Source organism: Macaca thibetana, chromosome 2, assembly GCF_024542745.1.
Source record: "Macaca thibetana thibetana isolate TM-01 chromosome 2, ASM2454274v1, whole genome shotgun sequence".
Taxonomy (NCBI): domain Eukaryota; kingdom Metazoa; phylum Chordata; class Mammalia; order Primates; family Cercopithecidae; genus Macaca; species Macaca thibetana.
The window spans coordinates 106,471,142-106,499,046 of NC_065579.1; the positions used below are offsets into that span (position 1 = coordinate 106,471,142).

General features: G+C 51.0%; 2 protein-coding genes across 6 annotated transcripts in view; both read right to left on the bottom strand.

Moving 5' to 3' along the window:
• RPL29 (ribosomal protein L29) overlaps positions 1 to 27,905 on the bottom strand; it is a 344,283-nt gene that overhangs the window by 115,079 nt on the left and 201,299 nt on the right. The window contains exon 1 of one of the 2 annotated variants that reach the window (XM_050781000.1): positions 25,584 to 25,601. The exons of the other annotated variant lie outside the window; for it this stretch is intronic. The gene's annotated coding sequence lies outside the window, so the exon portion shown is untranslated. Of the gene's footprint in view, positions 1 to 25,583; positions 25,602 to 27,905 lie in introns of those variants that run through there. 2 annotated transcript variants of the gene reach the window in all.
• Positions 1 to 27,905, bottom strand: part of POC1A (POC1 centriolar protein A) — an 84,532-nt gene that overhangs the window by 35,598 nt on the left and 21,029 nt on the right. For 3 of the 4 annotated variants that reach the window (XR_007723507.1, XM_050780933.1, XM_050780935.1), the window contains 2 exons: positions 19,030 to 19,098; positions 16,363 to 16,461 (listed from right to left, as the gene is read on the bottom strand). Coding sequence is in view for 3 of the 4 variants with exons in the window: in XM_050780933.1 (XP_050636890.1) it covers positions 16,363 to 16,461; positions 19,030 to 19,098 (168 nt within the window). In the remaining variant the exon portion in view is untranslated. The remainder of the gene's footprint in view (positions 1 to 16,362; positions 16,462 to 19,029; positions 19,099 to 27,905) is intronic. The other variant, XM_050780934.1, reaches the window with a different exon arrangement.

Genomic DNA, 27,905 nt, shown 5'->3' on the forward strand with positions numbered 1-27,905 from the left:
TCAGAAAGTGGTCCCTTTGAGGCAAGGATCACAGGTGCCTGTCATCCTATTTCACCCGTGTTGCTCACAGGCCTTGGGCATGTAGGAGATGCTGTATGCACAAACCAAGACTCCGTTCTCCTCACCCAGGCCCATGGCAAGACGGAGGAGCTGCCCCAGGGCTGCAATGGCCACCCCTGGGCTTGACCCCCATCAATCTGCTGACTCCCCAGCAAGCATTGGAATGCTCTGCAAGCATTTCCAAGAATTTTCCCCCACACAAAGGGGTGATTCTTCAAAATAGTGCAAGGATTGCCTTGATAGGCAAGAAATGGCAAGTTATTTGGTGTCCGACATGCCCCCAGGAGGAAGTTGATCTGGGAGCTGTATCTTACTGAAGTGACACACGCAGGTGAGGGAAGCCGGGGAGAAGAGAGCGAGATGAATCAGGGAGGTGATGGCTAAGTGACTTCAAACCGGTAGAGACCATGAGGAAGCAGCAAGAACATGCCTTGGCACAGTGCGGTTCCTTCCCTGGAGGGGTTCAGTGGAGGCTGGAAAACAACCCCAGCCTTTAGGGGCTGGAGCCCTCCAGGTCATCACACTTGTTACAGTGGGAAATGCACATGAGGGTAGGGGCAGCAAGGTGGAGCCAGGTTTAGGAACACAGAGCAGGGGCAGGGCTGCATGGTGGAGGCTAGGAAGCCTCAGGAAGAAGCAGGTCCATCCTGGGCCAGGCCCACACTCCCGCTGAGTCTGTTCTGGAGTTCCTGGAGCAGATACACCTCTGGAGCATCCTCAGAAACCACCACATAGGCAAGCAGGCAACCCACCTTGCCCAACACCTGTGTGGGAGCATTCCCTCTCAACACACTTGCGCTCCCTTGAGGGTGGCTCTGGTTCAGTTCAGCTCCACAAACACTCCCAAGGGCTCACTACGAGCTGGTGCTGAGTATCTTAGGGTTACCTACCCCTACCTGGAGACAGAAATGCCTACCCTCCCACAGCACACACCTGAACCGAGGTACCCTGGGAGGGAGATCAAGGATTCCAATAAAGCCCAAGTGCTGACTGTAGATTTTTTTTTATATTAAACTGGTTTGAACTAATTTTAGAATTGGAGAAAATGTGCAAAAAATAGTACAGAGAATTTCCATATATCCCTCTGCCAGTGTTAATGTCTTATATAACCATAGGACAATGATCAGACCAGGAAACTAACACTGTGACAATACCATTAACCAAAATAGGGACCCCGTTTGAACTTCACCAGTTTTTCTACTAATGTCCTTAGATCCTGATGTTCCAGAATCCTACCAATGCATTTATTACGTATTTAGCCTCCTCCCATGTCAGTTCCTTAGTCCACAGTTCCACTAAGGAATTCTGTGTCAGTTCCTTAGTCCTCCCTTGTCTTTCATGACCTAGACACTCTGAAGAATATTGATCAGTTACTTTATGAAATGTTCCTTGACTTGGGTTTTATCATTAGATTCAGGTTATAAATGTTGGACACCACCAGAAAAGTGATGTGCACAGTGTCACAGGGTTCATGTGGAAGGGCTTATTACAGGGAATGTTGACCTTGATCAATGGTGACACTGACCTCTCTGCCAGGTTTCTCCAATGCAAAGTTACTATCTTTCTTGTGTAGTTAATTTTTGGGGACTGTGGATTTTTGAAGGGAATGTGTTACTGTCATTACAAACTCTGTGTGTCAGCTCCGCTTGCAGCTGCCCCACAGATGAGGCATCTAATGAAGACGAGAGGCAGAGCCGACATCTCTGGGAGACGCCGCAGCTCTCAGTGACAAAGAGGAACAGTAGCGGTTTATTTATAGATCCACTTGAAGACAGCTCATTGTAACTACTGGAGTTGAATTTTTAAAACCTCGGAACAAAGGCTGGCTATTTTAAACTCTCCTTGCACTTAGTTCAATGGAGAGTGTTAGAGCCACCGACCACACCCCAGGCATCACTCCCAAGCTCCGTAATTCATACTTTGTGCAGCATCACAGGACACTAGCAAAGCCTGCCAAGAGAGATAAACAGGACTGGCTCTGCCCAACCCGCAGAAGCAGCAGCCCTCAGATCAGCCAGAGCCCTCCACCAGCAGCCCCACAATTCCCAGGGAGGAGTTGCAGGAGGCAGTGTCCCATGGGTCAAATAGCCTCTCCTTTCCTGGAAAATAAAGTTGCAGACAGCTGTTATGAACCAGGTTATATCACCTCTTCCCTTCACTCACCCTGCAGGCTTCAAAGATAGCCAGTGCCCCCCAGCGGATGCCTGCCCCAAGATAGCTGGCAGTAGCTGGCCCACCTGTGCCTGACCCACCTCCAGGAAGGAGCGAGGAGCTCACAGTACCAAACTCTCCTGGAGGACATCAGGAGAGTGGTGTGAGCCCAGACGCACCCTCTTCCCCAAGCCCAAGACAGTTCCAGGCCAAAGCCCTCTCAGCTACTCCATCTACCAGAACCATGGGTGGGGGAAGGGGGAGCAGAGAACACGGGTTTTTCTCAACGCTTCTCGCATCCTTATTTGAACAATGACACAATGTGGGAAAACGTGAATGTGGACTAGATATTTGATATGAAGGAACTATTAATTTCATCAGATGTGATAAGAGCACTGCTATTATATAACCAATAAATGGCCTTATTTGGAGTAAAAAATGACATATCTGGGATTTTTAAAACTACTTAAACTCTTCTTCAAAATATGGGGGAAACAGATGAAATGGATTAGCAGAATGTTGAAGCTAGGTGAGCAGTACGTGGGGTTTGTTACATTCTTCTATCTTTTGTGCTGGCTTGAAATTTCCACAATACAAAGGTTTTTCTGTTTTGTTTTGTTTAATTTAAAAACAAAACAAAACAAAACAAAACTTCCTGGTGACCGAAAGGAGCTGTGGAGCTGAGGCCAGGCGAGCGGGACTCCAAGAGGAAGCTCAGCCACAGGATCACTCCCACTCTGGCGTCCTGGGATTTGCAAGCATGGGAGGCAGATGACTTTGTCTAAGTCCACGGAACGTTCTGACCAGCCTTTGGCACTGCCACAGAGAAAGCCCCTGATGGCAACGAGTACTCAGCAAATCCTGCAGCAATGTCCGGACCTTCAAAGAAACTAATTGTAAGATAATCTCCATGGAAACCATCTATTCTGATTTTTTTTCCATGGCAACCAATAAGAACATAAACACAAGCACTATCCAACACCCTTACACCACATGGCAATGCTGCTGTCCAATCTGGAAAATATAAACCACAAAGGATTTTTTTTCCATTTAAAATGAAAAGAAGTTCTGAAACTTCTAGTCTAGGCATGCAGACTCTACCACCCTCTGTTGCCCCGCCACTGCCCACACCACCCCATGTCATCTGCCCCCCGAAACTGACAAATAAGGCCAGAAGGCAGCTTCCTTCTTTTAGTCTGAGACCATCAAAAATGCCAAAAGAAAGACAGCCCGCCTCTAGCCTCACACACTCAACTTATGCTGCCCACAGACGTGAGAATGCTTTGACTTCCTGAGCATTTTTTATGTGCCAGACACATACTGGGCACCATGGCAAGAGCAAGGCCCCAGCCCTCCAGGGAGACAAGTTAGGTCTGTAAATAACAGATCACAGGAGACAAAGACTGCTCCAGGCAGGAGAGTGCTCCGGGCAGGTGAAGCAGGAAGAACTCACCAGCTGCCGGCCTCCCTAGGAAGGCTGCATGGAGGAGGTGCCATCTGGAAAGAGACTAAAAGGATGAGTGCTGGCCGGGCGCGGTGGCTCAAGCCTGTAATCCCAGCACTTTGGGAGGCCGAGACGGGCGGATCACGAGGTCAGGAGATCGAGACCATCCTGGCTAACACGGTGAAACCCCGTCTCTACTAAGAAATACAAAAAACTAGCCGGGCGAGGTGGCAGGCGCCTGTAGTCCCAGCTACTTGGGAGGCTGAGGCCGGAGAATGGCGTGAACCCGGGAGGCGGAGCTTGCAGTGAGCTGAGATCTGGCCACTGCACTCCAGCCTGGGCTACAGAGTGAGACTCCGTCTCAAAAAAAAAAAAAAAAAAAAAAAAGGATGAGTGCAACCCCACTAGGAGCAGTGAATGGTGGCCCCAAGAATCACAGTCAGACTTCAGTGACAGGCTTACTTCTACCTGTGGCTCATTTATTTCATGTTCAGGTTTTGGAGCTTAAGAAAATAGAATGAAAACAAAAAGAACAAAATAAAAGGAAGAAAGATCCTTAAATGCCAAAGCCCTCAGTTCTTGTCCACCCTCTCTGCTTTGCAGCAAACAATTGTTACAAGACTCTTCTTGTAGCCTCTGTAGGCTCTCCTGTGGAGAGGTGATGATGGGGCTCTAGATTGCCTGTCATCACCATCAGCAAAATGGCAGTGTCATAGCAGTGGCCCCAGTGTGTGAAGCAAAAGGTCCTTCGAGGCATGCAGCCTGGCTCTGCCTGGGACCATGTGTGCCTTGTAGGAAAGCATCAGTGTTGAGACTCCACTTTCTGTCCTGTGACTCAGGTTCATTTCCCCACATGCACATGTGGAATCTCCAATAACCCTGAGCCCAAGCTTTGGCTGCCAGGGGAAAAGGAAAACCCCAAACAGTTCTGGAACTCTTGAAAGAGATAACAAAACTCTCAAAGGAGTGAGTGTGCCTGGGTTTATGTGCCAAATGTGTACTGATGCATGCAGAGCTGGACCCAAGGGTCTCCAGCCTTTGTCTGGATTCCTGAGTCAGGCTGCTCTGTCTTCCTGATACTGTGATTGTCTTAATATGCTTTTCCCTAGATGTCTGAGAACACGCCTCCCATTGGTTTAAGTCATTAAATAAACCTTCCATCCTCAGCATCATGCAACTCTCCTCTGGAGAGGAACCTACTTCCTTTTAGAATGGATGGGAATTTTTCTAGTGACAGGAAACACCATCAGCCCCTCAAGGGGGCAGTTCAGAGAAGGGAGTTCTGGCTTCCACTCCAACCTTGCCACCTCTAACCTAATCGCTGTTTCAGGGCTTGTCTCTGCTCTTGCTACCTGGAGGCACCTCTTCAAGAGGCTCTGCAGGCCGGGTGCAGTGGCTCACACCTGTAATCCCAACACTTTGGGAGGCCAAGGCGGGCAGATCACCAGAGGTCAGGAGTTCGTGACAAGCCTGGCCAACATGATGAAACCCTGTCTCTACTAAAAGTACAAAAATTCGGCCGGGCGCGGTGGCTCAAGCCTGTAATCCCAGCACTTTGGGAGGCCGAGACGGGCGGATCACGAGGTCAAAAGATCGAGACCATCCTCGCTAACACGTTGAAACCCCCTCTCTACTAAAAAATACAAAAAACTAGCCGGGCGAGGTGGCGAGCGCCTGTAGTCCCAGCTACTCGGGAGGCTGAGGCAGGAGAATGGCGTAAACCCGGGAGGAGGAGCTTGTAGTGAGCTGAGATCCGGCCATTGCACTCCAGCCTGGGCGACAGAGCGAGACTCCATCTCAAAAAAAAAAAAAAAAAAAAAAAAAAAAGTACAAAAATTAGCCGGGTGTAGCCGGGTGTAGGCGCCTGTAATCCCAGCTACTCGGGAGGCTGAGCCTCAGCAGAAGAATCTCTTGAACCAGAAGGTAGAGGTTACAGTAAGCCGAGATCACACCATTGCATTCCAGCCTAGGCAAGAAAGGCGAGACGCCGTCTCAAAAAAAAAAAAAAAAAAAAGGCTCTGCAAATAAGACCTTCATCTGGGGTTCAAATGTTAAGCCATATACACCCAAGTCATCTCTGGCTCAGAGACTCTCACCCATCTGCTTCCCTAAAGCCTAGCAGGCTGTCTGGAGGATGGGAGCTGGCCTAGGCATCCACATCTGCAGGATGAGAAGTGGGAGACAGGACACCAAGACAGCAGGGGAGACACCAAGGATAACACAGGAGACAGGTGGCCTGGAGAACACAGATCCAAGAATAGGTGACTGGACTAATGGCAGGAGTACTAAGGGGCAGGACAGGAGCTGGGACAGAACAACAGGCCTGGCAGAGGCTCATAGCAGAGCCACAGCGACTCCCATCTTCCTTACTACTGATGTCCTCAGCTGGTAATAAAACCACATGCCTGCCTGTCTGGTTGTAAACAGAGCCTTGGTAGGTACCTTTGGGTTTAAAAGGCCTACGGGGCAGCACTGGGCTTTCTTTCTTGCTTTCTTTCTTTTTGAGAAAGGGTCTCACGCTGTCACCCAGGCTGAAGTGCAGGGTTGCAATCATAGTTCACTGCAGCCTGGAACTCCTGGGTTCATGCAGTTCTCTCGCCTCAGCCCTGAATAGCTGGGACTACAGGTGCATGCCACCAGGCCTGGCTGGGCTTTCTTTAAACAGTGCACTGAGATTAGAACCAAAGTTGGCTGGGTGTGGTGACTCACACCTGTGATCCCTGCACTTTGGGAGGCCAAGGTGGGTGGATCACCTGAGGTCAAGAGTTCAAGACCAGCTGGCCAACATGGCGAAACCCCATCTCTACTAAAAAAATACAAAAAATTAGCCGGGTGTGGTGGTGCATGCCTGTAATCTCAGCTACTCGTGAGGCTGAGGCACGAGAATTGTTTGAACCCCAGAGGTGGAGGATGCAGTGAGCCAAGATCACGCCACTGCACTCTAGCCTGAGTGACAGAGCAAGAGTCTATCTCAAAAAAACAAAAACAAACAAACACACAAAAAAGAACCAAGGTCATACCCTTTTCCTCTTCTGGAAAGCAGCAGACTACAGTGGGCTGCGACGGACACTGATTTTCTGATTGCCTCTCCCAAGCTGTACCCATGACGAGTCACAGAAACTTCGAAGATAAAGAGACTTTCTTCTTCCCCTAATTCCCCTGCCCAGGATGCCATGGTCACAATAGGCTAGACTGTTTTCCAAAAGACCAGTGGTTCTCCAAGTGAGCTCCTGGATCAGCAGCATCAGTATCACCTAAAAATCTGTTAGAAATGTGAATTCCCTATTAAATCGGATACTCTGGGTATGAGGCCCAGCAAGCTGTGTTTTAACAAGCCCTCAGAGTGATTCTGAGGTACACTAAAGTTTGAGAACCACTGCAGGAGGCTTACTATGATAACCGTCAAATGTTGAAAGGCCTGTCTCTTCACCGTCACTGCCTGGGAAGCCCAACTAGCGTCTCCTAATGGATTTCTGCAAATGCTGTCCTCATGCTTATCAAAGGCAACTCCTCCCTCGTGGGAAACATAGTAATTATTTAACATGTACCTGGCAATAACGTCAGTGGTAGCCTCTGGAAGAAAAAGGAGCTGGGACCCTGCCCTGGGCCTGGGTGGCCCCACTTCCAGGAGCCCTGGCATCTTTGGTGCTCCTGGATCTTGCAAACTCCACATTACTCACCAGCCACTGGCCAAAGGTACTCTGTTTCAAGCAGGAAACATTCTACAAAAACTGTAGTTTGGGGCTGGGCACAGTGGTTCATGCCTGCAATCCCAGCATTTTTGGAGGCCGAGGTGGGTGGATCACCTGAGGTCGGGAGTTCAAGACCAGCCCAGCCAACATGGTGAAACACTGTCTCTACTAAAAAATACAAAAGTTCCCCAGTGTGGTAGCACACACCTGTAATCCCAGTTACTCAGGTGGCTGAGGCAGGAGAATCGCTTGAACCTGGGAGGCAGAGGCTGCGGTGAACTGAGATTGCACCACTATACTCTAGCCTGGGTGACAAAGAGAGACGCCGTCTCAAAAAACAAAAACAAACAAAAAAACAAACAAAAAACAAAACCTGTAGTTTGGTAACAAATATTGAATCTTCTTTATTTTTAGTATCCACTCTATTCCCACAGAAACTAAGAAACCCAGAACACTTTCCACGAATTCTATTGAGATAAAGGTGGAGGAAAATGCAACCCGAGTATGAAAGGGCATCTTATCTGGCAACCTCTGCCACCTAAAGCAAAGGCTGCTGTGGCCTCTCTTCTGCAGGAAGGTCCTTTGCAGAGTGAGCCCATGAAATGAAAAATGCACAAAGGATGCAATGTAGACTGCTGGGGAGAAATCGGGTGCAGAGAATGGAGACAACCTGCGTGAAGTTACAGGAGACACACCACCTCAGGCTGGGTCCCAGCCTCGGCTCAGACCAACACACTGGGGCAGCGCAGCTCTTACTGCCAACTAAGTTCTTGAAGTGGCTCCCAGAACCAGAAGCTTCTAGTATCCACCTTCCACTTTCCTAGTGGGGCTGCCTGAAAATCCCTTCCAGGAAAGACATGCTTGTAAGCTGCCTGTCCTCATACGAGGAAGGTGCCGAGCCAGATCCCTGGCATCCCCCATGCTGTGCACAGCCCCAGTACATCCCATGTAATCTGGAGATGCCCCACAGAACTGGAACCACGGGGTCTGCAGGGGGATTACACGGAGGAGTAAAAGGGAGATGCACTTGACAGAGCATTGTGGGAATGTAGACACCAGGAGACCCTGAAGCAGCACTGACAGGGGTCCACACACGAGCGTGCACATGCATACACACAGGGGAAGGCACGGTTATCTGTCCCAGGGGTGAGGATGCTGGGCTCCTTTTTCCCACTGAGAAATGAGGAGACTCCCCCTTGCTCTTTTCCAGTCAGGGGTCTTTTATTAGTGTTCCTGCACGTCAATCCCAGGGACAAGGATTTGGCTGGGGCCCAGGCTATTCACCAACAGGTCACCTCTGGGCTCAAAGTTCCTCCTCTGTGTGGCATAGGGGGCAGGAATGAATTTCCCCCAGGAGCCAGAGATGGGCCACCTGGTAAGTCCTAGGAAACATGAAAAAGAAAGTCCCCACTGTTCCCAAGTCACCCCATAAAGCCTGGCCCTGGCAAAGCCCCACAATAGCCACACGAAGTAGAATGGTGCCCCTTAGAAGAGGGTCTGCTTTCCCATTTCCACCAACGTCTCATTCACACTGATAAAAAGGACTGTGGGCAATGCCGGCTATTCAGCCAAAGGGTGTGAGCAAAGTGACAGCCATAACACATTAATAGGCACATCTTGACCACCAGAGATGCCGTGAGCCCAAGGGAACGGGCAGCTTGAGGCGTTGGGGGTTTGGGCCCCATGAAGCCATGCCTTTTCCAAGTTGGATAACTTGCCTGGGCATCTTTGGACTTACCTGCAGCAGGCAGAAAGCCAGGAGTTCCCTTTAATAGTTTTTTTTTTTTTTTAAGAGATGGGGGTATTGCTACATTACCCAGGCTGGTCTTGAACTCCTGGGCTCAAGCCAGCCTCTTGCCTCAGCCTCCCAAAGTGCTGCAATTACAGGCGTGAGTCACTGCATCCTACTCGCTTTAATGGTCTTGAAAAAATTAGGTGCCAGGATTGGGGTCAAGTGGAGAAGGAAGAGGCTCCCCTCTAAGACATACAAATCTGGGGTTCATTCCTGCTCCAAACACCCACAACACCACTCTTGCTAAGAATCCCTTGAACCCACACTTCTCCCCTCTACAGAAAGCGAATGCCAGACCATAAATCTGTGTTCTCATTAAGCGACCCAAGTCCTCCCAAGTGAGAAGCACATCTGCTGCAAGGTCTGGGGGCTTGTGTCCCTTACAATTCCTGTGTTGAAATCCTAACCCCAAAGTGATGGTATTAGGAGGTGGGGCCTTTGGGAGGTGATTAGGTCATGTGGGTGAAGCCATCAGGTTTGGATTAGTGCCCTTATGAAAGAGACCCCAGAGATCTAGTTAGCCCCTTCCACCATGTGAGGACACAGTGAGAAGGAGCCATCTATGAAGCAGAGAACAAACCCTCACCAGACACTAAACCCATTGACGCTTTGCTTGGACTTCCCAGCCTCCAGAACTGCGAGAAATAAAGTTTCTATATTTATAATCTACCTAGTCTATGGTATTTTGTTATAGCATCCTGAGCAGACTAACACGTAATCTATGAGGCAAGGGATGAGAAAATAAATACTTAACCAATATAATGTACATTATTTGGGTGATGGTTACATTAAAAGCCCAGACTTCACCCCTACACAATATACCAGGTAACAAAACTGCATCTGTACTTCTGAAATATATATGAATAATTTTTAAAAATCTATGAGGCAGGTGAGGTGGAAATGGGTTCCCTCTCCCCGCTTCTCCAACCCTCTAATTCCTCAGGCAAGGCACCTGGAGGGAGAATTCAGATCTTAAAAATCCACAGGCACCCAGGACCCCCAGATCCACAGCATAAGGGAAGCTCTAGTGCCAAGAATCTCTGGGCCAGGAATCAGGGTCCCATGAACCCCTAAGTGAAAACCCACCCCTGTGGCAGTGCCCCAAAACAGAAATGTGAGAGCTGAAGGACGGGCACAGGGGTGACTGGTGCTTTACCCTCAGCATCAGAGGAACTAGGAAGAAGAAATAGGCCATCCTTCAGCACGGATGAGGCTCAGGTCAGATGTTCTCAACTGACCTAGCCCCCTCTTCCAGAGGACAGTTCAAGCACTGAGGCTCTGGGGGTCCTGGGCATCTTGTCCTGAGGAATCCTGGGGCAGAAGGACAACTGTTTCCACCCACTCACAGATCTGCTCTCTCATCTGGGAGCACAGAGGACTTGGGTCTGCCATCAGGAAACACAATTTTGATGCCTGCAAAGGTCTGAAAACCTCACTGTCTCTCACTACGATGACCTGCAGAGAGGGGTCAACATGGAAAATTGTAAGTGCTCCCATTCTTGCCCACTGTCCCTCACCCTAGCAAGTTTTGAACACATAATCTCCTGGATTGGCTTTCAGTCAGGGAGGGGAAAAGAACCCTTTTTAAAAATAGCTAAAGCTTGGTGGGGCAGGCATGGTAGTTCACACCTATAATCCCAATGCTTTGGGAGGCGGAGGCAGGAGGACTGCTTGAGCCCAGGAATTTGAGACCATCCTGGACAAGGTAGGGAGACCCTTTCTCTACAAAAAATTTTAAAAATTAGGCCAGGTGTAGGGGCTCATGCCTGCAATCCTAGCACTTTGGGAGGCTAAGGCAGGTGGATCACCTGAGTTTGCGAGTTCAAGACCAGCCTGGCCAACATGGTGAAATCCCGTCTCTACTAAAAATACAAAAATTAGCCAGGTGTGGTGGTGCACACTTGCATTCCCAGCTAGTCGGGAGGCTGAGGCATAATCTCTTGAACCTGGGAGGCAGAGACTGTAGTGAGCCAAGATCGCACCATTCCACTCCAGCCTAGGTGACAACACAAGACTCTACCTCAAAAAAAAAAAAAGAAAAAAAAATTAAAAATTAGCTGGGTGTGGGGGCACTTGCCTATAGTCCCAGCTACTCAGGAGGCTGAGATAGGAGGATTGCTTCAGCTTGGGAAGTTGAAACTGTAGTGAGCCACAACTGCACCACTGTAGTTCAGCCTGGGTGACAGAGTGAGACCCTGACTCAAAAAAAAAAAATAGCTAAAGCTTGATGAGCACTTGTCATATGCCAGGCAGATGCACCACGCATGAAATCCCATGAAGGAGGGTCCAGTCTCTCCCCATACGACAGAAGAGAAAACCATGCCTCCCAGATGTCTGGCCACTTTCCCAGGGCCACACCCCAGGCAGGGTAGAGAAAGGATTTAATCGCAGGTTGGTTGGAGCTAGAACCCAGGTTCTTAACCACAGATGAGCTTTCCTCCTTAAAATGAGATCTTGAGAGGTGAGTGGAGAAAAGCCCTTAGCCCTAGAACTCAAGGTTAATGTGTGAACCGGAGAGCAGCCAACCCTTAGAACTCAGGAAGTGGTTTTTTTTTTCCCCGTTTCACTGAATTACCTAGAACTCTGTGTTCTCCTCCTACCCCACCCAGCGCAACCTTTCTTCCCCATTGCATAATAGGCCCTCAGACATTTGGAAGGAGGGCAAAAATAAGTCAATCAACCAAATGCATTTTTGCTATTTAAAAAGTGGTTAAAAAAATGCTTCTGTGGTTGAGCAGAAGTCCGTCCTATAGTGGCGGGGGTTTGGGAGGTGTGAAATTCAAGTTCAGCCAAGATACAGGGGTCTTTATGCCTTGAGGACAGGCCCCAACGGACAGACAGCAAGAGGGTGGACAAGAGCAGAGGGGGCCAGGGCCATGGCAGGGGATAAAGCTAAGCACCAGACCCTTGAAAACACTAGCACAAGCACCCACTGCAGACAACTCCCAGGGGCTCCCATCCCTTGCCCATACTCAAGCCCCTCTGGGAGGTGCTCATTTGCCTGCAAATGGCTCTTCCAACCTTCCTCCAGCCTTGTAGCATGTCACAAGGCAAAACATGCAGCTTCTGTCCACCCTCAGCCCAGAGCACGGCCTGGAATCCTTCATCTGCAACCCTCTAAGCAGAGAAAGTTCCCCAGCTACAAGCCCTGAAATCCCTCCTCATGCACAGCTCAGCCAAGAATAGAGGGAAAATGGAACCCATTATTCTCATTCTGAATGGCTGGGAAATGGCTTTTGCTTTTCAACACGAAATGTGCCTAAAAATAAGCTGTGAATTTCAACCAGAGGTTGAAAATAGCTCTGCAGTGAACAGAGCTCTATTCAGAGTGGGCTCAAGGACAACTTCATTCCAAGATCTGAGAGTTGAAGTGCTGCAGTCAGAGAAAGGGTCATGGGTAGGGGGTTTTCCCGGGCAGAAGGACCATCACAGGCTCACAGGGCTGCCCTTGCCGTGGTCTGCTGGTGGGTGAGTAGAGTAGGGGGTCCATGCAGGGTCTGTCCCTCTGGCTTTCGACTGCTACACTGGAATGGGGGCATGGTGAGGAATTCAACACCTACACCTGCCCAATGGGCTTCCCAGAATCCCCAAATGCCCAGGAGTGTTTCACAAGGCTTCAGGGCCTGAGGCCCAGGGTGTAGACAGAGCTGATGTAGGCAGAGGATCATTAGATTCATGAGTTCTTGGGGCACAGCTATGGCGCCCATGGGCTCTTTGAGAAGTTGAGCCACACTGGTCAGCCACCAAACCACTGACCAGAAATTCTCCCAGAGCCAGGGAAGGGAAGCCTTTAGTCAGGAAAGGCAAAAACAATCTCCAAGGTTTAAGTGAAGAAAACCAAGTTGCTAAAGGCAAAGGTTTTTGTGTGTTTTTTTTTTTACCATCACCTCCAGAAGACTGAGACCAAACAAGATTCCTGCAAAATGACTTCTGTTAGAAGCCCAGGCTGAGAAACCTGGGCCACCATTGCTGCTGCTGGTGGGAGCCCAAATCTGGCCCAACTGAGCAGAGTCCTCACACTCAGGGCTGCTGGAATGGCAGTCCTCGTCCGCATGCCCAGGGCCTCTCCCACCTCATCCCCGTGCTCCTCCCACTGCTAAGACAGCCCCATCTCCAGGCACATTCCCACACTCCTCCCACTGCTAGGTCAGCTTCTTTTCTGGGCTCCCCACTGAGGCAAGACTTATTGCAGTGATTCTAAGCTGGGGACAATTCTGCCCACCAGAGGGACATTTGGCAGCATCAGAAGACTATTTTTTTTTCCCAGAGACAGAGTCTCACTCTGTGATCCAAGCTGGAGTGCAGTGGTATCATCATAGTTCATGATAGCCTCCAACTCCTGGGTTCAAGTGATCTTTCCGCCTCAGCCTCCCAAGTGACTAGGATTACAGGGGAGTGCTACCATGCTCAGCTAATTTTTAAATTTTTTTGTAGAGACAGGATCGTGCTGTGTTGCCCAGGCTGGTCTTGAACTCCTGGGCACAAGCGATCCTCTAGTCTCGGCCTCTCAAAGTGCTGAGATTACAGGTGTGGGACGCCATGCCTGGCCTAGAAGACATTTTTGGTTGTCACAACTTGGGTTGGTGGGAGGGTGAAGATGCTACTGGCATCTAGTGAGTAAAGGCCAAGGATGCTGCTAAATATCCCACAATGCACAAAACAGCCCCCTACAGCAAAGAATGATCTGGCCCAAAATATCAATAGTGCTGAGGTTGAGAAACCCTGGGTTACTGGAAGGCCAGTACATGGACAGAGCTGGAGGGACAGAGGCTCACTGGACTCACAAGCTCCTGAGACACGACTGCAGTGCTCCTGGGCTCCCTATGGGGCTGAGACACTCCGGCCAGTCGTGGAACCAGTCCTTAGATACTGTCTCAGTGCCAGGGAAGCCCTTGGGCAAGAAGGGTGAGAACACACTCATCAGCTTCCCTTCCTATCTCAGAAGAAAACCGAACCACTGAACAGTGTTATAAAAAGTAGCTCTCCTCAGTTTGGAAAGATGAAGATCTTCTGGAAATAGACGGTGATGGTTGCACAACACTGTGAATATATTTAATGCCACCAAATTGTACACTTAAAAATGGTTAAAATGGTAAACTTTGTGTTATATATATATCACAATAAAACAAGACAAAACAAACTAAAAACCTAGTGCTCCTCTTGGCCTGGAAGTCCTGAGATCAGAGAAGTCCTGAAGGTTGACATCACATGGCATGTATGTGTCAGCAAAAGTGTGTCTGGAGAGGACTTAACGTCCACTCAGGGTCTCAGAGAGGCTTGTGACAAATAAGGAAAGAGGTCTGATCTCAACCAAGAATGATTTTAGGATTAACAAGTCACTTGGTGGGGGTCTCAAAGCTCTCGTCAGAGCCTGCCTACGTAGGTATTCAGGTACCATGTGGAAATGTTGGTTTGGGAGGACCACGTGTTTTGCCTGGGGCCACACACCCAGGGTTCAGACCCAGTTCTCTGACCCCAGGACCAACATCCTTTCCCCTATTTGAGGCCCATGCAGTGAGGGCCAGTGGGCAGAGCTGTGACTACAACTCCAACGTGAGCCTGTAGATAGTATGGGAACAAGTGGTTGCCCTGAGCACTGCCGAGCTGTTCACCCACTCATGCCCCATCCTGCCATGCTGGGATTCCCCCACCCACAGCTCTGGGAAGCAAAGGTGCTCCATATTCCATCGCTGAGCCAGGACTAAAGGAACAAGAAGCAGTTCATCCAAGTTATTTTCCTAATAGCTGTAAGAACATGGGATTCTCCCCCAGCTGGCAGATATTAACCATTCCCAAGAGGCAGATGTCAGTGCCCTCCCCTGAAATGGGGAAAAGCAGCCAGCAGTCCTCTGCCACCTGCAGTTTCTAGCTTTGCTCAGAGGGGTCAGCCTGGTGGGCCCCCAGCTCCAGGCATCTGGGAAAGGTGACTAAGCCCCAGGTGTCTTATCTGTGAATTGAGCAGTACCTTTACCCACTCATTCTGATGAGATAAGGAATAAACAGGGTAGTGAGCGTAAAAGACCTTGGCTGTGGCTCACCAGAAGTGCCCAACAGATAAGGATTCACAGGAAAGAGGGCAGGGACCTAGAGGTCTGCTGGGTCCCAGGGGACCCCAACCCTGCAGTGTGAAATGTCTTTCTGGGTGGAAGATGAACTGGCAGCAAGCAGTGTCTCATGCAGCCCAGTCATCCCCCAACAAACCCAAAAGCTGAAAACTGGCCACAGACTAGCAAGTACAGAGGACAGCCAACGGACCAGGCAGGACGGCAACCCTTGTAAGAAAAACCATAAATCCCAACTGGTCCAATGCCTAGAGGCAGCCCAGGACACAAAACAGGGGACATGTGTATGTGTTGGGGTGGGGAGATGGGGGATCTATCTGCTGCAGCCACAGAAGCCCCGGGACAGACTCAGGAGGCTTCCTAGTTCTATTCTGGGCCCCAGCCTTGACTCGCTGGAGGCCTTGGGTGAGCCACTTCCTGTTGTTTGGGCCAGTATCCGTGTGGGGGAGGCCACACTCTCTCTATGGTCCAGCAGAGAGACATCTAAAGAGACTACGGCCATAGCTTAAAACCCTCAGGGTTCCACAACCTTGGCTTTAATATTTATTTCAGTCCAAGCTGAATATGACCTTATTTAATGAGACTGTATCAGTCATCAGTTTTTTCCCCAAATATTTGTCAAAAATGTTAACCATTTAAATTCAGGAACATTGAATATTCTTTTACCAACAAAGGTACTAAAAATGGTTTGTGGCTGAGGAACTTCCTCTCCATGGTTAGAAAAAAAAAGGGGGGGAAGTGAGAGCAACAGGGCTGGGCCTTTCCCATTTGTCCCAGCTGTGGCTTCAGGCCCTAAACCCTCTAGGAGCCCCACATTTGGGTCCTGTGGCCCAGGGTTCAGTATGGGACGGGTCTCTCATCTCCTGAGGTCTCAATCAAACAGCAGCATAGGCCATGGAAACACGCTCCCACCAAATGGCACAGGGCTGGGGCACCCAGCAGCTTGCTTAACAGCCTCTTTGTGTCTTATTCGCTCACTCTAGATGGAAAACAAAGCACCACAAGTTCCAAAGTATTTGGTAAATGACAAGATCTTACTAGGGTCCCTTTCCAGAGATGGGCCTAAACCTCCGCCCTCGCCATCTCCAAGCCCAGAGCTGTTCACCATGACCTAGCCCACCAGAGTCACAGAGCTCAGGACATGCCTGCCAAGCCACTTACCTGATTACCCGTGGAGCTGGCCAGTGTGGCTGGGGGCCTCGACACTTTCATGACTTCTCCATGATCAATAGTATCAAAGTTACTCTTCCAAACCATCACCTGCCAAAACCAACAGGCGTACCAAGTCAGGGGGAGAAAATCCCTTTGCCAGTGGGAAGAGGGATTTGAGGAAATCCCCCTTCACTGAGGAAATGGGCTCAGAGGCCATGCCCAAAGTTCTGAGCCATGGTGGGACAGTGGTCCCCACCTGACACCCCAATTCCATTCCGGGACCTACCCCACCTCCCTGGGGAGCAGGCTTTGTGGACAGGCCTCAAGAGGACCTGGATGTGACCAGGATGGATCACTGCAGCATGACACCGCCAGGCCTTGGCACTTGCTGGTTCATCTCCCTAGGGTGTCACAGGCCCGAGCTTCATGGGGTTGGCTCCTTCGCAGGCTTAAGTGTCTGCTTCAACAGCACCACCTTCTCAGAGAGGCCTTTGTGAATGTTTAAAATCTAGCCCTCTATTTACTTCCTTCATAGCATCAGAGTAGGGAGTTATTTAATCCATTTGTCCCTTTTCATTGTTTATCATCTGCCTCTGTACTAAAATAGAAGCTCCTGCGGGCGGTGGCCTGGCTTGTTACACTGTGAGAAGTGGTTAACACATGGACTTTAGGCCAGAACACGCCTTACTGAATGGCCCAAGGCAAGGGACTCAACCTCGTGCCTCAGTTCCTGCATCTGCGAGACAGGGATGAGCCTAGTTCCCATCTCACGGGGCTGCTGTGAGGCTCACAGGAGACAGTCTGGCGGACGCGGGCACACAGGAAGTACTCAGCAACACACTCGTCATCCCAAGGCTAACTCAGCCACGAAAAACACGTCCTATTCCGAGTGTCCTCCTATTAGCAGGACCATGTCCCTCGGCTCCTTGAACACAGCTGAGGGAGGCACCTGGCTGGGGAGCAAGAGTGCTCCCTGCTGGAGGCTGCTGGACACGCATGACGGTGTGCTTCCAGGGCCACTTCCAGGATGGCTGGCTTGGGCGTCACAGAGAACTGGGGAGTGTGTGGCCAGTGGTCACCTGAGGCCACAGAAAAACCACCGTATCCACACAAGATCAACACTCCATGTGCCCCAGACACCATCCCTGTCTGTCAGGACACAGCTGTGAACCTCGTTCTTCAGGAGGCTCTTCACCGCTGTCTGAGCAGCTCCACTGTTTCCTCTCCCACATGGATGGCATCTAGGGTCGTGCACATATCACCTTACAAATAGAACGTTAGCACACACGCACCCTTGTTTACAGGGTCTTCACGTCACTGTGCAAATCCAACTGCTGAATAAATGAATAAATTCCTAATAGTAGAGTGGTTATCGTGAATGCAAATAGACAATGTCAGTGTCACTCCGAAAAAGCTCAGAGTAGATACTAAACAGGCAGCCTGGGAGCTGATGGCAGCGCTGCTGGACCTACTTTCCACCAGGCTGCCTCTCCTACTATGTCAGTTGATTCTACCATGACTCTATTTACTGTATGAAGTTACCAGTTTCCCGTCTTCTAAGCAATAAACCAGGCCTCACGCTCAGGGAAGGCTCAGGAGTCACTTTTGCCTTCCTCCTCCCTCGTCTGCTAGAGCAGGACTGGTGCTGGTGCGGGAAGACGCCTGCTGTCTCTAATCCAGGCAGTGGTCAAACAGCCGCCAACTACCCTCTGCCTTACTGGAAGAGACTCAACCAAAATTGGTAGATTTGGCCGAGACCAGGACTCATGTAGGCCAATAGGACTTTTCTAGGCTGCGCAGCCAGAGTTAAGAGACTGGGCAGCAGTGGAATAAACATTCTCAGCATGCATCAGGTCAACAGTGGCACAGAACAGCCACTCTTTCCTCCTTGCCTCATCAGGGGCTGTGGTTCTCTGGGCGAGAGGACCATGCGGACACTGGAGAAAGACTGCTGATGGGTGGACTCTTCAGTGCTTCTGGCCTCCCCAGTGCCAGGGACTAGGCCCTAGAAGCAGGGTGCCTGCCAGGAGACAGGTCATTGGTGATTAGCCATCAGGGCACAAGGCACCAGGGCTGACAGGCTGAAGCCTCAGAGCAGAGGGTGACAAGGTATGATAGGACCTCTTCACAATGTCCTCTCTCTGCAGCCAAAAGTAATGAAAATGCTGACCCCTCAAACAGTGTCCAAGTGGGCTGGGAGCAAAGGACAGCAGATGACAGAGTAGAGGCTTCCAGGGCAGGAGAATGGCTCTGAAGTGAGACATGCCCCGGTGCCTGCCCCAGCTCTAGCATCTGCTGGGACTTAGTTTCCTCATCTACAGCATGGGGAGATGAGAGGGCCTCATCTCATCTTGTTTAGAATCAGGAAAAGAACTAAAAAAACAACTTTTCACGACAACCATAGCCCAGTCTCCTTCCACTAAATGATAGCCTGAGCAGTAAGGATTCTGAGATGCGGCCATGAGGTCGGCACCTGCAGGAGGGCCATTCTGGGGTGGCAAGGGCCCTGGATCTGGGCACACCCACCTCAAGCTCCATCAGGGCCTTTTTAGTCGCTGAAAGCCACCAAGGAAGCTGGCGAAACCCAGCTCATCCCCCAAACACCCTGTTTGGTTCTGAGCAGAAATCAGCTCTGATTCCTTTCTTCACCATTTCATTCGACTGCTCTCTACTTACTTGTTCATCAGAGCCTCCAGAAGCAAAGTACTCCCCCGTTCTTGAAAAGGCAACAGTGGTGGCTGGTCCCTGGCAGAACAAACAAAAAATAACGCACATCAAAGGTCATTCTCGATTCTAAATGCACAAGAAGAAAACGAGATGTTCCTGAATGAAAGCAGCAGCAGGATAAAGGACCGAGAGCCCACTCAGCCCACAGTCCTCCATAACCTGTAGCCCAGGATCCTGCCTGTGGCCAGGTGCAAGCACCACTGGTCAGGCCTCTATTCCTGAGCACTACAACAGGGACAAGGCCAGGCTATGAGAATGTGGGTGACAGAGATGAGTGAATGGGACAGTCTGCGCTGGCAGCCCTCCAGGGCTGGTCTCATCCCCACTTTTCCAGTAAGAAACCACAAGTCAGGGAGGTGCACTGAGTCACCCCAGCCATAGCACTGAGATGAGAATTTGGTCCCTTTGACTCAGACCAACCCCAACATCCAACATCTCCCCAACACTGCACAGCTGCTGACCAGAGAAATAGAGGATCTCCAAGGAAGAGCCAATGGCTCAAGCAGTCAGGGCACAGTTCAGGGCACAGGTGACAGAAAGGAGGTTTCCAAAGGTGCTTGGGCAGCAGAGCAACATGACATGTCTCTCTAATTCACTTTTCTTATGTTCAGGCCATGGGTAGTGATGTGCCCACTCTGGCTTCCCAGATGCTGAAGGTCTGTGTGACCATCTGAAGGGGAATGCCAGGCACATGCCAGGCCATACTCCAAGGGCTGGGGAGCAGTCCAGGCCAGGGGGGATGGGGGATGCATGATCTCCTAGTAAAGGAGGGTTCTTCCCCACATACCTAAAATCCATCCCAGAAAGGTGCACAGAGTAACCATCTGTTTAGCTACAACACCATGACCACAGCCACCACCATCTCTTCCTCCCAGTCGAACATTTACTGTGGCCAGTACCTGGTATTCCCAAGCAAAATCAGATAAAAGAGGTTCTCTCCTAGAAGACAGCACAACCACTGTCAACAAGTCCACCTCAGTCCCCTCAGACCAGTGCAGGGAGTGGCAAGAGCCCCAACTGCCCATGAGAGGGGCTCTGGCAGCACATCTACAGCTGACCCATCAGTGAGAGGAATACTGGGAGATGCCTTCCACTCAATGCCAGAAAAGACCAGCCAAGTTCTGGGAGGGAAAAGGGACCCGAGGCTGTAGAGGAAGGCAACTTTTGTACCCCAGAGAGACAGGCAGGTTGAGAGGCCTCACACACACTGGACAGCAGGGAGTATGCCCACCCACGCTTCCAGAGTCCACCTTCGGCTCTTCCTCTCAGAGGTGCTCATAACAGGGGTGATGAAAAAAGTGACTACAGCACTGGTGAACACTGAGCACTCAGGTGCTCAGAGCACAACACCTGCATTTACCCACTGAATCCTGAGAGAACAGTCTGTGTGGTGACCCTCAGTCCACTTCTGTTGCTATAACGGAATATCTGAGACTAAGTAATTCATAATGAGCAGAAATGTATTGGCTCACAGTTCCAGAGGCTGGGAAGTCCAAGATCAGGGGGCCAGCATCTGGCAAGGGCCTTCTTGCTGAGTCATCCCACGGCAGAAGGGCAAAGAGAGGGTGAAAAAGAAAAGGGGGCCAAACTCATCCTTTTCTAAGAAACCCACTCCCGTGGTAACAAACCCACTCCTGCAAGAATGGCATTAATCCGTACATGTGGGCATGGCCTCATGACCCAAATACCTCCCATTATGCCCCACCTCCCAACAACCCCACACTGGGGATCAAGTTTCTAATACATGAACTTTGGGGAACACATTCTAACCACACTACCTTTCCTAAGGGTGCCATGTCCAAGTGCAGGGAACAAAGCCTGAGAGGACACAAAGACAAAGCCTCTGGACTACACCTGTCCTCCTGACTTCTTCACACAGGTAGAGCTACAAGGGCCCAGGAATGCCCCACTCCCAGCAGCCCTGGGAATCCTAAGCCACCATTAACCAGGATAATATAGATCCACTTTTACTAATAGGGGAACAATGCCCAATAACATCAGTGAGGGTGAAATCCCAGGTGTAAGACATCACGGGCTGTGTGGCCCCTGCTCATGCAGGGCCTGAGTGCAGGATGGGGGCAGGGCATCCATCACTCAGATACCCTTTCAGGTGGACAGTCACCAAGGGGTTAACAGAGGCGTGTGAAGTAATTTCAGGTAACTTTTAGTTGATTCTTAGAAATGTTGTCATTTTCCATTACTTTGAACCTTTTTTTTGGAGGCAGAGTCTCACTCTGTCGCCCAGGCTGGAGTGCAGTGGCGCAATCTTGGCTCACTGCAAGCCCCGCCTCCCAGGTTCATGCCATTCTCCTCCCTCAGCCTCCCAAGTAGCTGGGATTACAGGCACCCGCCACCATGCCCGGCTAAATTTTTTTTGTATTTTTAGTAGAGACGGTGTTTCACTGTGTTAGCCAGGATGGTCTCGATCTCCTGACCTCGTGATCCGCCCATCTTGGCCTCCCAAAGTGCTGGGATTACAGGCGTGGGCCACCGCACCCGGCCATGAACTTTTTTTTTTTTTTTTTTTTTGAGACAAAGTCTGGCTCTATCGCCCAGGCTGGAGTGCAATGGTGCAATCTTGGCTCACTGCAACCTCCGCCTCCTGGGTTCAAGCAATTCTTGTGCCTCAGCTTCCCAAGTAACTGGGATTGCAGGCGCCCTCCACCACACCCGGCTAATTTTTGTATTTTTAGTAGAGACGGGGTTTCGCCATGTTGGCCAGGCTGGTCTCAAACTCCTGGCCTCAAGTGATCCACCCTCCTCGGACTCCTAAAATGCTAGGATTACAGGCATGAGCCACCACACCTGCCCTATTTTGAATTTTTTTTCCTTTTTTTTTTTTTTTTTTTGAGACAGAGTCTCACTTTGTTGCCAGGCTAGAGTGCAGTGCTGTGATCTCCATTCACTGCAACTTGTGCCTCCCTGGTTCAAGTGATTCTCCTGCCTCAGCCTCCCGAGTAGCTGGGATTACAGGCACGCGCCAGCATGCCCAGCTAATTTTTGTATTTTTAGTAGAGATGGGGTTTCACCATGTTGGCCAGGATAGTCTCGATCTCCTGACCTCGTGATCCACCCGCCTCAGCCTCCCAAAGTGCTGGGATTACAGGCGTGAACAACCGCGCCCGGCCGGAATGTCAAAAAAGATGGGCCTTTGCCTGCCCAGAGCTCACTGAGTAATGGCAGGTTTCCAAGAAGTCACAGTAACTAAGGGACAAATACTTGCAGGTCACTCTCCTTTCCTGTCATGGCTCAACCACCAGATGCCAAGTTGGGAAAAGGTGGTGGAGTCAGAGCAGCAGCAACAGCAGCAGAACCAACAAAGCCCTCAGCTCAGCAGGGGTCAGGACCAGACCGCAGGCATTGGGAGCCCTGCAGATAAGGAGTGGAGTGCTAGCGCTCCCTCCCCAGACCAAGCCCCAGGAAGCTCCAGGGATGAAGCGAGTGATAAGCTATGTGGATCTGGAGTCCTTGTCCTCCCTAACAGTGCCTGTTTACCAAGAGGACCAAGCAGCTCCTGCTCCAGGTACCTTCCACAAAGCCTTCTGTTCCTCTGTCTAGCAGCCCAGGGCACTCAGAGGACAGCACAGAGAACACCTGGGCTCTGCTGTGGGCCAAAGCCAACATGTACTGTAAAAGAGACGGTCCACTGCTGACATGCTTCAGGGCCCAGCCTTGGAGGCTCCAGATCACTTCGGGCCCTGCCAACCTTCCAGGCTCTCTCCTTCTCCCCAGCCCCAGTGCTCCTCAAACACCATGAGGTAGACAGAAAAGGTGCTCTCTTTCTCTATATTCTTTCTGCTGTCGCCTGCAGTGAGTTCTTAATTCAGGTATTTTCAATCTTTTTTGGTTTTATATAAATTCATTTAAGGCTACAAATTTGCCTCTGATGACACCTTCAATAGATCCTGGAAGTTTCCAGTATGCAACATTTTCAGTCATTCCCTTCCAAATGTTTAGTTTCCACTGCAATTTCCCCTTCAGCCCATCGGTTGTTTGGGAGTGCATTCTAGAATTTCCAGGCTGGGCATGGTGGCTCACACCTGTAATCCCAGTATTTTGGGAGGCCGAGGCAGGAGGATCATTTGAGGTCAGAAGTTTGACACCACTCTGGTCAACATGGCGAAACCCTGTCTCTACTAAAAATACAAAATTAACCAGGTGCGGTGGCGTGCACCTGTAATTCCAGCTACTCCAGAGGCTGAGGCAGGAGAATCACTTGAACCTGGGAGGTGGAGGTTGCAGTGAGCCGAGATCATGCCATTGCACTACACCCTGGGTGACGGAGTGAGACTCTGTCTCAACAATAAATAAAATAAAATAAAGTTTCCAAACCATAGGTGCTTGAGGAGTCTCTTCTTATCATTGCCAGCAGCCAGATATGATACATGTTCTCGGAGACTGTTCTACCCTCATGATGGCTTATTCCTTTTATTTAATCAATCACTCTTCATGCATCAGGGTATCTACTTGGGGCAGGGATGTTGCCAAGTCCATCCTCTCCAAAGGCAAGACCTGTCTCTGGGTGTTTCTGCACACCCCTGAGGATTCCTCTAAGTAGCGGCTCCTGGCTGGGCCTTCAGCAGTGTGGATGCCAGCCTGTCCCCAGCCACCAGAGGTGTCCACCTGTGGGAAGCCCTGGTCTCCCTCTGACTCCAGGCCAGGTTCACCAGCAGGGATGCCTCACAGGCTCAGTAAGGGCCTCCCTCCCTAACGTGAAAGACCAGGCAGAGTCTTCAGGGAGATGGTCCTGCTTCACCAGTCATGAACCCAGACACAGCCTGGCCTCCCTGCTACTCTCCCTGCTGACCGGGCCATACCTGGCCCTGGAGCTTGGCTGGACCCACAGTCAGTCATTTTACCACACATCACCATCCGTTGCCAATTTCCAGACCCAAAAAGGACCCACATCACTTAGTTTCTTCAAACAACAAAGTATCAACAGAGAAAGTTTTTTTTTTTAAGGCAAAACAAAGGAGCCCATGGTGGTTAGATTTCACAGTCGTGCTGGCTCTCGCTCCACTGCTCCGGCAGCTCACGGTGACCTCGCTGCTCTCCTCATCCTCCTCACCTTCTCCCACCTGACTCTCGGAGGCCCCTGTGTGCCTGAACTCTGACTGCATGCCCACAACAGCTATGCTGGCAAACCCACCACCACCTCTCAAGAGTTGCAAAATCTTTTTTGTTGGCTCTCATATGCAGTCTTCCAGTGAACAAATAGGACTGTCACACCACATGCCCCTCAGTCAGAGGTAAAAGCAGAGTGGACATCACACAGAGAATGGAACTGGGGAGGCCCAACAGGCCTCTGGGGTGAGTGCTGTGGTCTCCGACCCCTGTGCTTAGGCAGAGAAACAGCAATCCAGCCCACTGGGATGCTTCTTCCAGAGCCCCACCAGGAGGCTCCTGTACTCACTTACCAGGGTCTGCTATGAGCTGGGCTCTCGTGGCTGAGTGGGGCCCATAGGAGGCCATCATAACTCCACGGATGGGGAGTAACCTCCTGGCCCTGGCTGAAGACACCTGCTCCCAGCCCTCATCTTTGGGCTGCTGGCAGGGGACAGAGGGCCAGGCCGACCTCTTGGTTTCTTAGGGTGAAGTAAATGAGCCGTTCTCTCTCTGCATGTCCTCTCACCTCTCACAGGAGGTGTCCAACCACCCAAGCCAGGTGTGACCCTCCTGAGCATCAAAACGGTCCTCCAAAATGCCTAGACAGGAGCTACAGAGCTCTCACAGAAACAAGGGAGGGGCGGCCCACTCCCAGAGCTGCCCTCCACCTGGGGTGGCCAGAGGGATGGCCCACTGGCCCAGCCACTGTCACACGGCCACCTCCCCTCCTTGAGGGTGCGCCCCCTTTGCTGCTGCTTTCCCAACCTCAACCTAGGGCCCAGCATGGCGCAAGCACCCCGTAAGCACCAATGGGTCCCCTACTCTGAGCCTGCAAGTTCCCACCAACTAAGCCTCCAAGCATAGCCCTGAACACAGACAGCAGCGCCTCTGCAGGTCTGGGTCCAGGGCAGGGGCTGCTTATCCACACGGGGTCGGGGGGGAGGGTGGCGGGGGCGCATGGCACCGCGTGCAGCTCAGTCACTCTACAGCAAAACACACACCAACTGCACAGCCACAAGTACCAGATTTAACTCCCCACCCACAACCCGCCCACCATCCTCTCCCAAATAGCTCTAGAGAACTTAAACCAAGTAAGTGTGGCTCAGGATTATGTTTCAGAAAATACAGAAAGATAAATCTGTATTTCTAGCACACTGCCCCCCACGCTTGCCACACATGGGGCTGTGAGGGCCTCACATGGGGCATGAGGCTCTGAACAACAGTGGTAGTTGGTAGGGAAGCCCTTCCCTCTCCTGACCAACGTTCCTTTCTATAAAATGAGGCGGCGAGATGGGATGATGAGGCTCCATTGCAGCTCTGACAACCCAAGTCTGTATGACATCCAGTGAGAGGCAGGGACTCCCTTTCCTCCTGCTTAACGTCACAGTCGTGTCATACCCCCTGACCAAGACTTCCCAGAGCTCAAATAGGGCACTGGCACCAGTGCCACCACACGGGTTTCCTGATCCACCAGCCATCCTCCAGGAGTCAGGCCCTCGAGATGACTGGAAGGACAGGCCTGACAAAGGGCAGTGCACATGGACATGTACACCAAGGCACTCGGCAAAGCAAACGCATGAGGGCAGCTGGTGGGGACACCGAGTCTGGGTCGGGGAGTCTCCCCAGCCCACCACCAGGGGACAGATTCCAGGAGCTGCGTGACGAAAGAAGTCAAAGCAAAATGTTCTGGGGAGACAACAACCCTAAGCAAAAGTAAAAGCCAGGTGAACCCATGAGAGATTCCGAAGGTGCGCAGGAGAGGAAACACGCTTGCCTCCAACCCCGGGGCAGAGGCCACAGCCCCATGCCGGGAATGGGGCAGCTAAGGCACCAGACACCCCCACGGACCTGTTTTCCTGATAAACAGACTGCCCACCCACTCAGCATCACCAGGACCGTGTCCACAACAGAAACTTCTAATGCCCTTTTAAAGAGCTCTCACCTAAAATGGCATTGTGTCATTTTCTGTGAGCTCAAGTGGAAAGTGATTAACATCTATGAGGACCTACTGTGTCTGGTGCTGGGAAATTTAGACATGTCCTCTCCTACCATGAGGCAGACAATGGGATGCCAGTCTCACAGATAAGAAAAGAGGCTCAACAAAGTCAAGGTCTTGCCCAGTGTCACAGAAAAAGAGGCAACACTGGAATCATCTGACCCAGTGCCCAAGCCCATTCCTCCCCTCCTGAAGCTCAGGCTGTTTCAGATAAACAAGACGGGAGAGGACCCACAGTTTTTCAAAACCGGAAATGGGTGGGTACAAACTGTTTGTTCCTAAAAATACTGGGGTTTTCCTGAGAAAGCTAAGTATCATCCCCACCAGACAAGGCTGTGTAACCTCCCCAGCTGAACACATCCCAGCGCTTGGCCTCAATCAAAGATGTTTGCAAAGGTGACTGTGCAGGCTCTAGTGTTCCCAGGGCAAAGGATGCGGAAGGAGGGCAATGCACCATACCCTGCAGGCAGCACCTCCCCCATCTGTCCACTCTCCTCTCAGGGTGGGCAGATTTGAGAGGCAGAGGGCCCTTTGTCAACCCGAGTCCCCCCAAGCCAGGACTGCAGGAGAGAAGCACCAGAATTCTTCAGGGCCACAATAAACTTGTAACCAACGTCCACCCCTGCTATGGTGTGAATGTTTTTGTCCCCACCAAAATTGATATTGAAATTGAATCCCCAGCCAGGCATGGTGGCTCACGCCTGTAATACCAGCACTTTGGGAGACCGAGGAAGGTGGATCACTTGAGGTCAGGAGTTCAAGACCAGCCTGGCCAACATGGTGAAACCCTGTCTCTACTAAAAATGCAAAAAATTAGCCGGGTGTGGTGGCGTGTGCATGTAATCCCAGCTACTCAGGAGGCTGAGGTGGAAGGATCGCTTGAACCCGGGAGACGGAGCTTGCAGTGAGCCAAGATCGCGCCACTGCATTCCAGCCTGGGCGACAGAGTGAGACTCCATCTCAAAAAAAAAAAAAGAAAGAAATTGAATCCCCGAGGTAACAGCGTAGTGGCCTTTGGGAAGTGATTGAGACACAAGGGCTCCGCCCTCACGAAGAGGATTAGGTGCACTCACGAAAGGGCTTGACAAAGGGAGTTTGGCCCTTTCCGCCCTTCCACCTTCTCCATGTGAGGACAGTGTTACTCCCCTCAGATGACGCAGCATTCAAGTCCCATCTCAGAAGCAGAGAGCAGCCTTCCCCAACGCTAGTACCTTGATCTGGGACTTCCAGCATCTGGAACTGAGAAATAACTTTCTGTTCTTGATAAGTTACCCAGTCTCAGGTATTTTACTACAATAGCACAGAACAGACTAAGACAACCCCTTACTCTCACAAAGTGAGCCTGCCCAAACAAAAGGCCTCTCAAATGGGCCGATGTGTGCCACTCATGTGCTAGAGAGCCACCAAACCACCTGCATGCTGATGCCTGGCTGATGAGCTGCCCTCAACACCAGCACACAGGTCCAGCCCAGGAGACCCAGGACTACACTGGGTGATCCTCATCTTAGCCGGCACTTGGCAAGTTCCTCTGTCCTGGCGCTCTCTGTACCTTAGGAGACAACTGAAAGGTACATTGGGGTGAGTCTGGCCTCAACTCAGACAATAGAGTTGCGGCCCAACAGCACTGCACCCTGACCCGCCTTTCTCTATCCCGAACCTCCCCCACAGTTTCCCCAGAGGGCTTGCTGGGGCCCTTTTCCTGGCACCTGCAGAGCCCCCACAC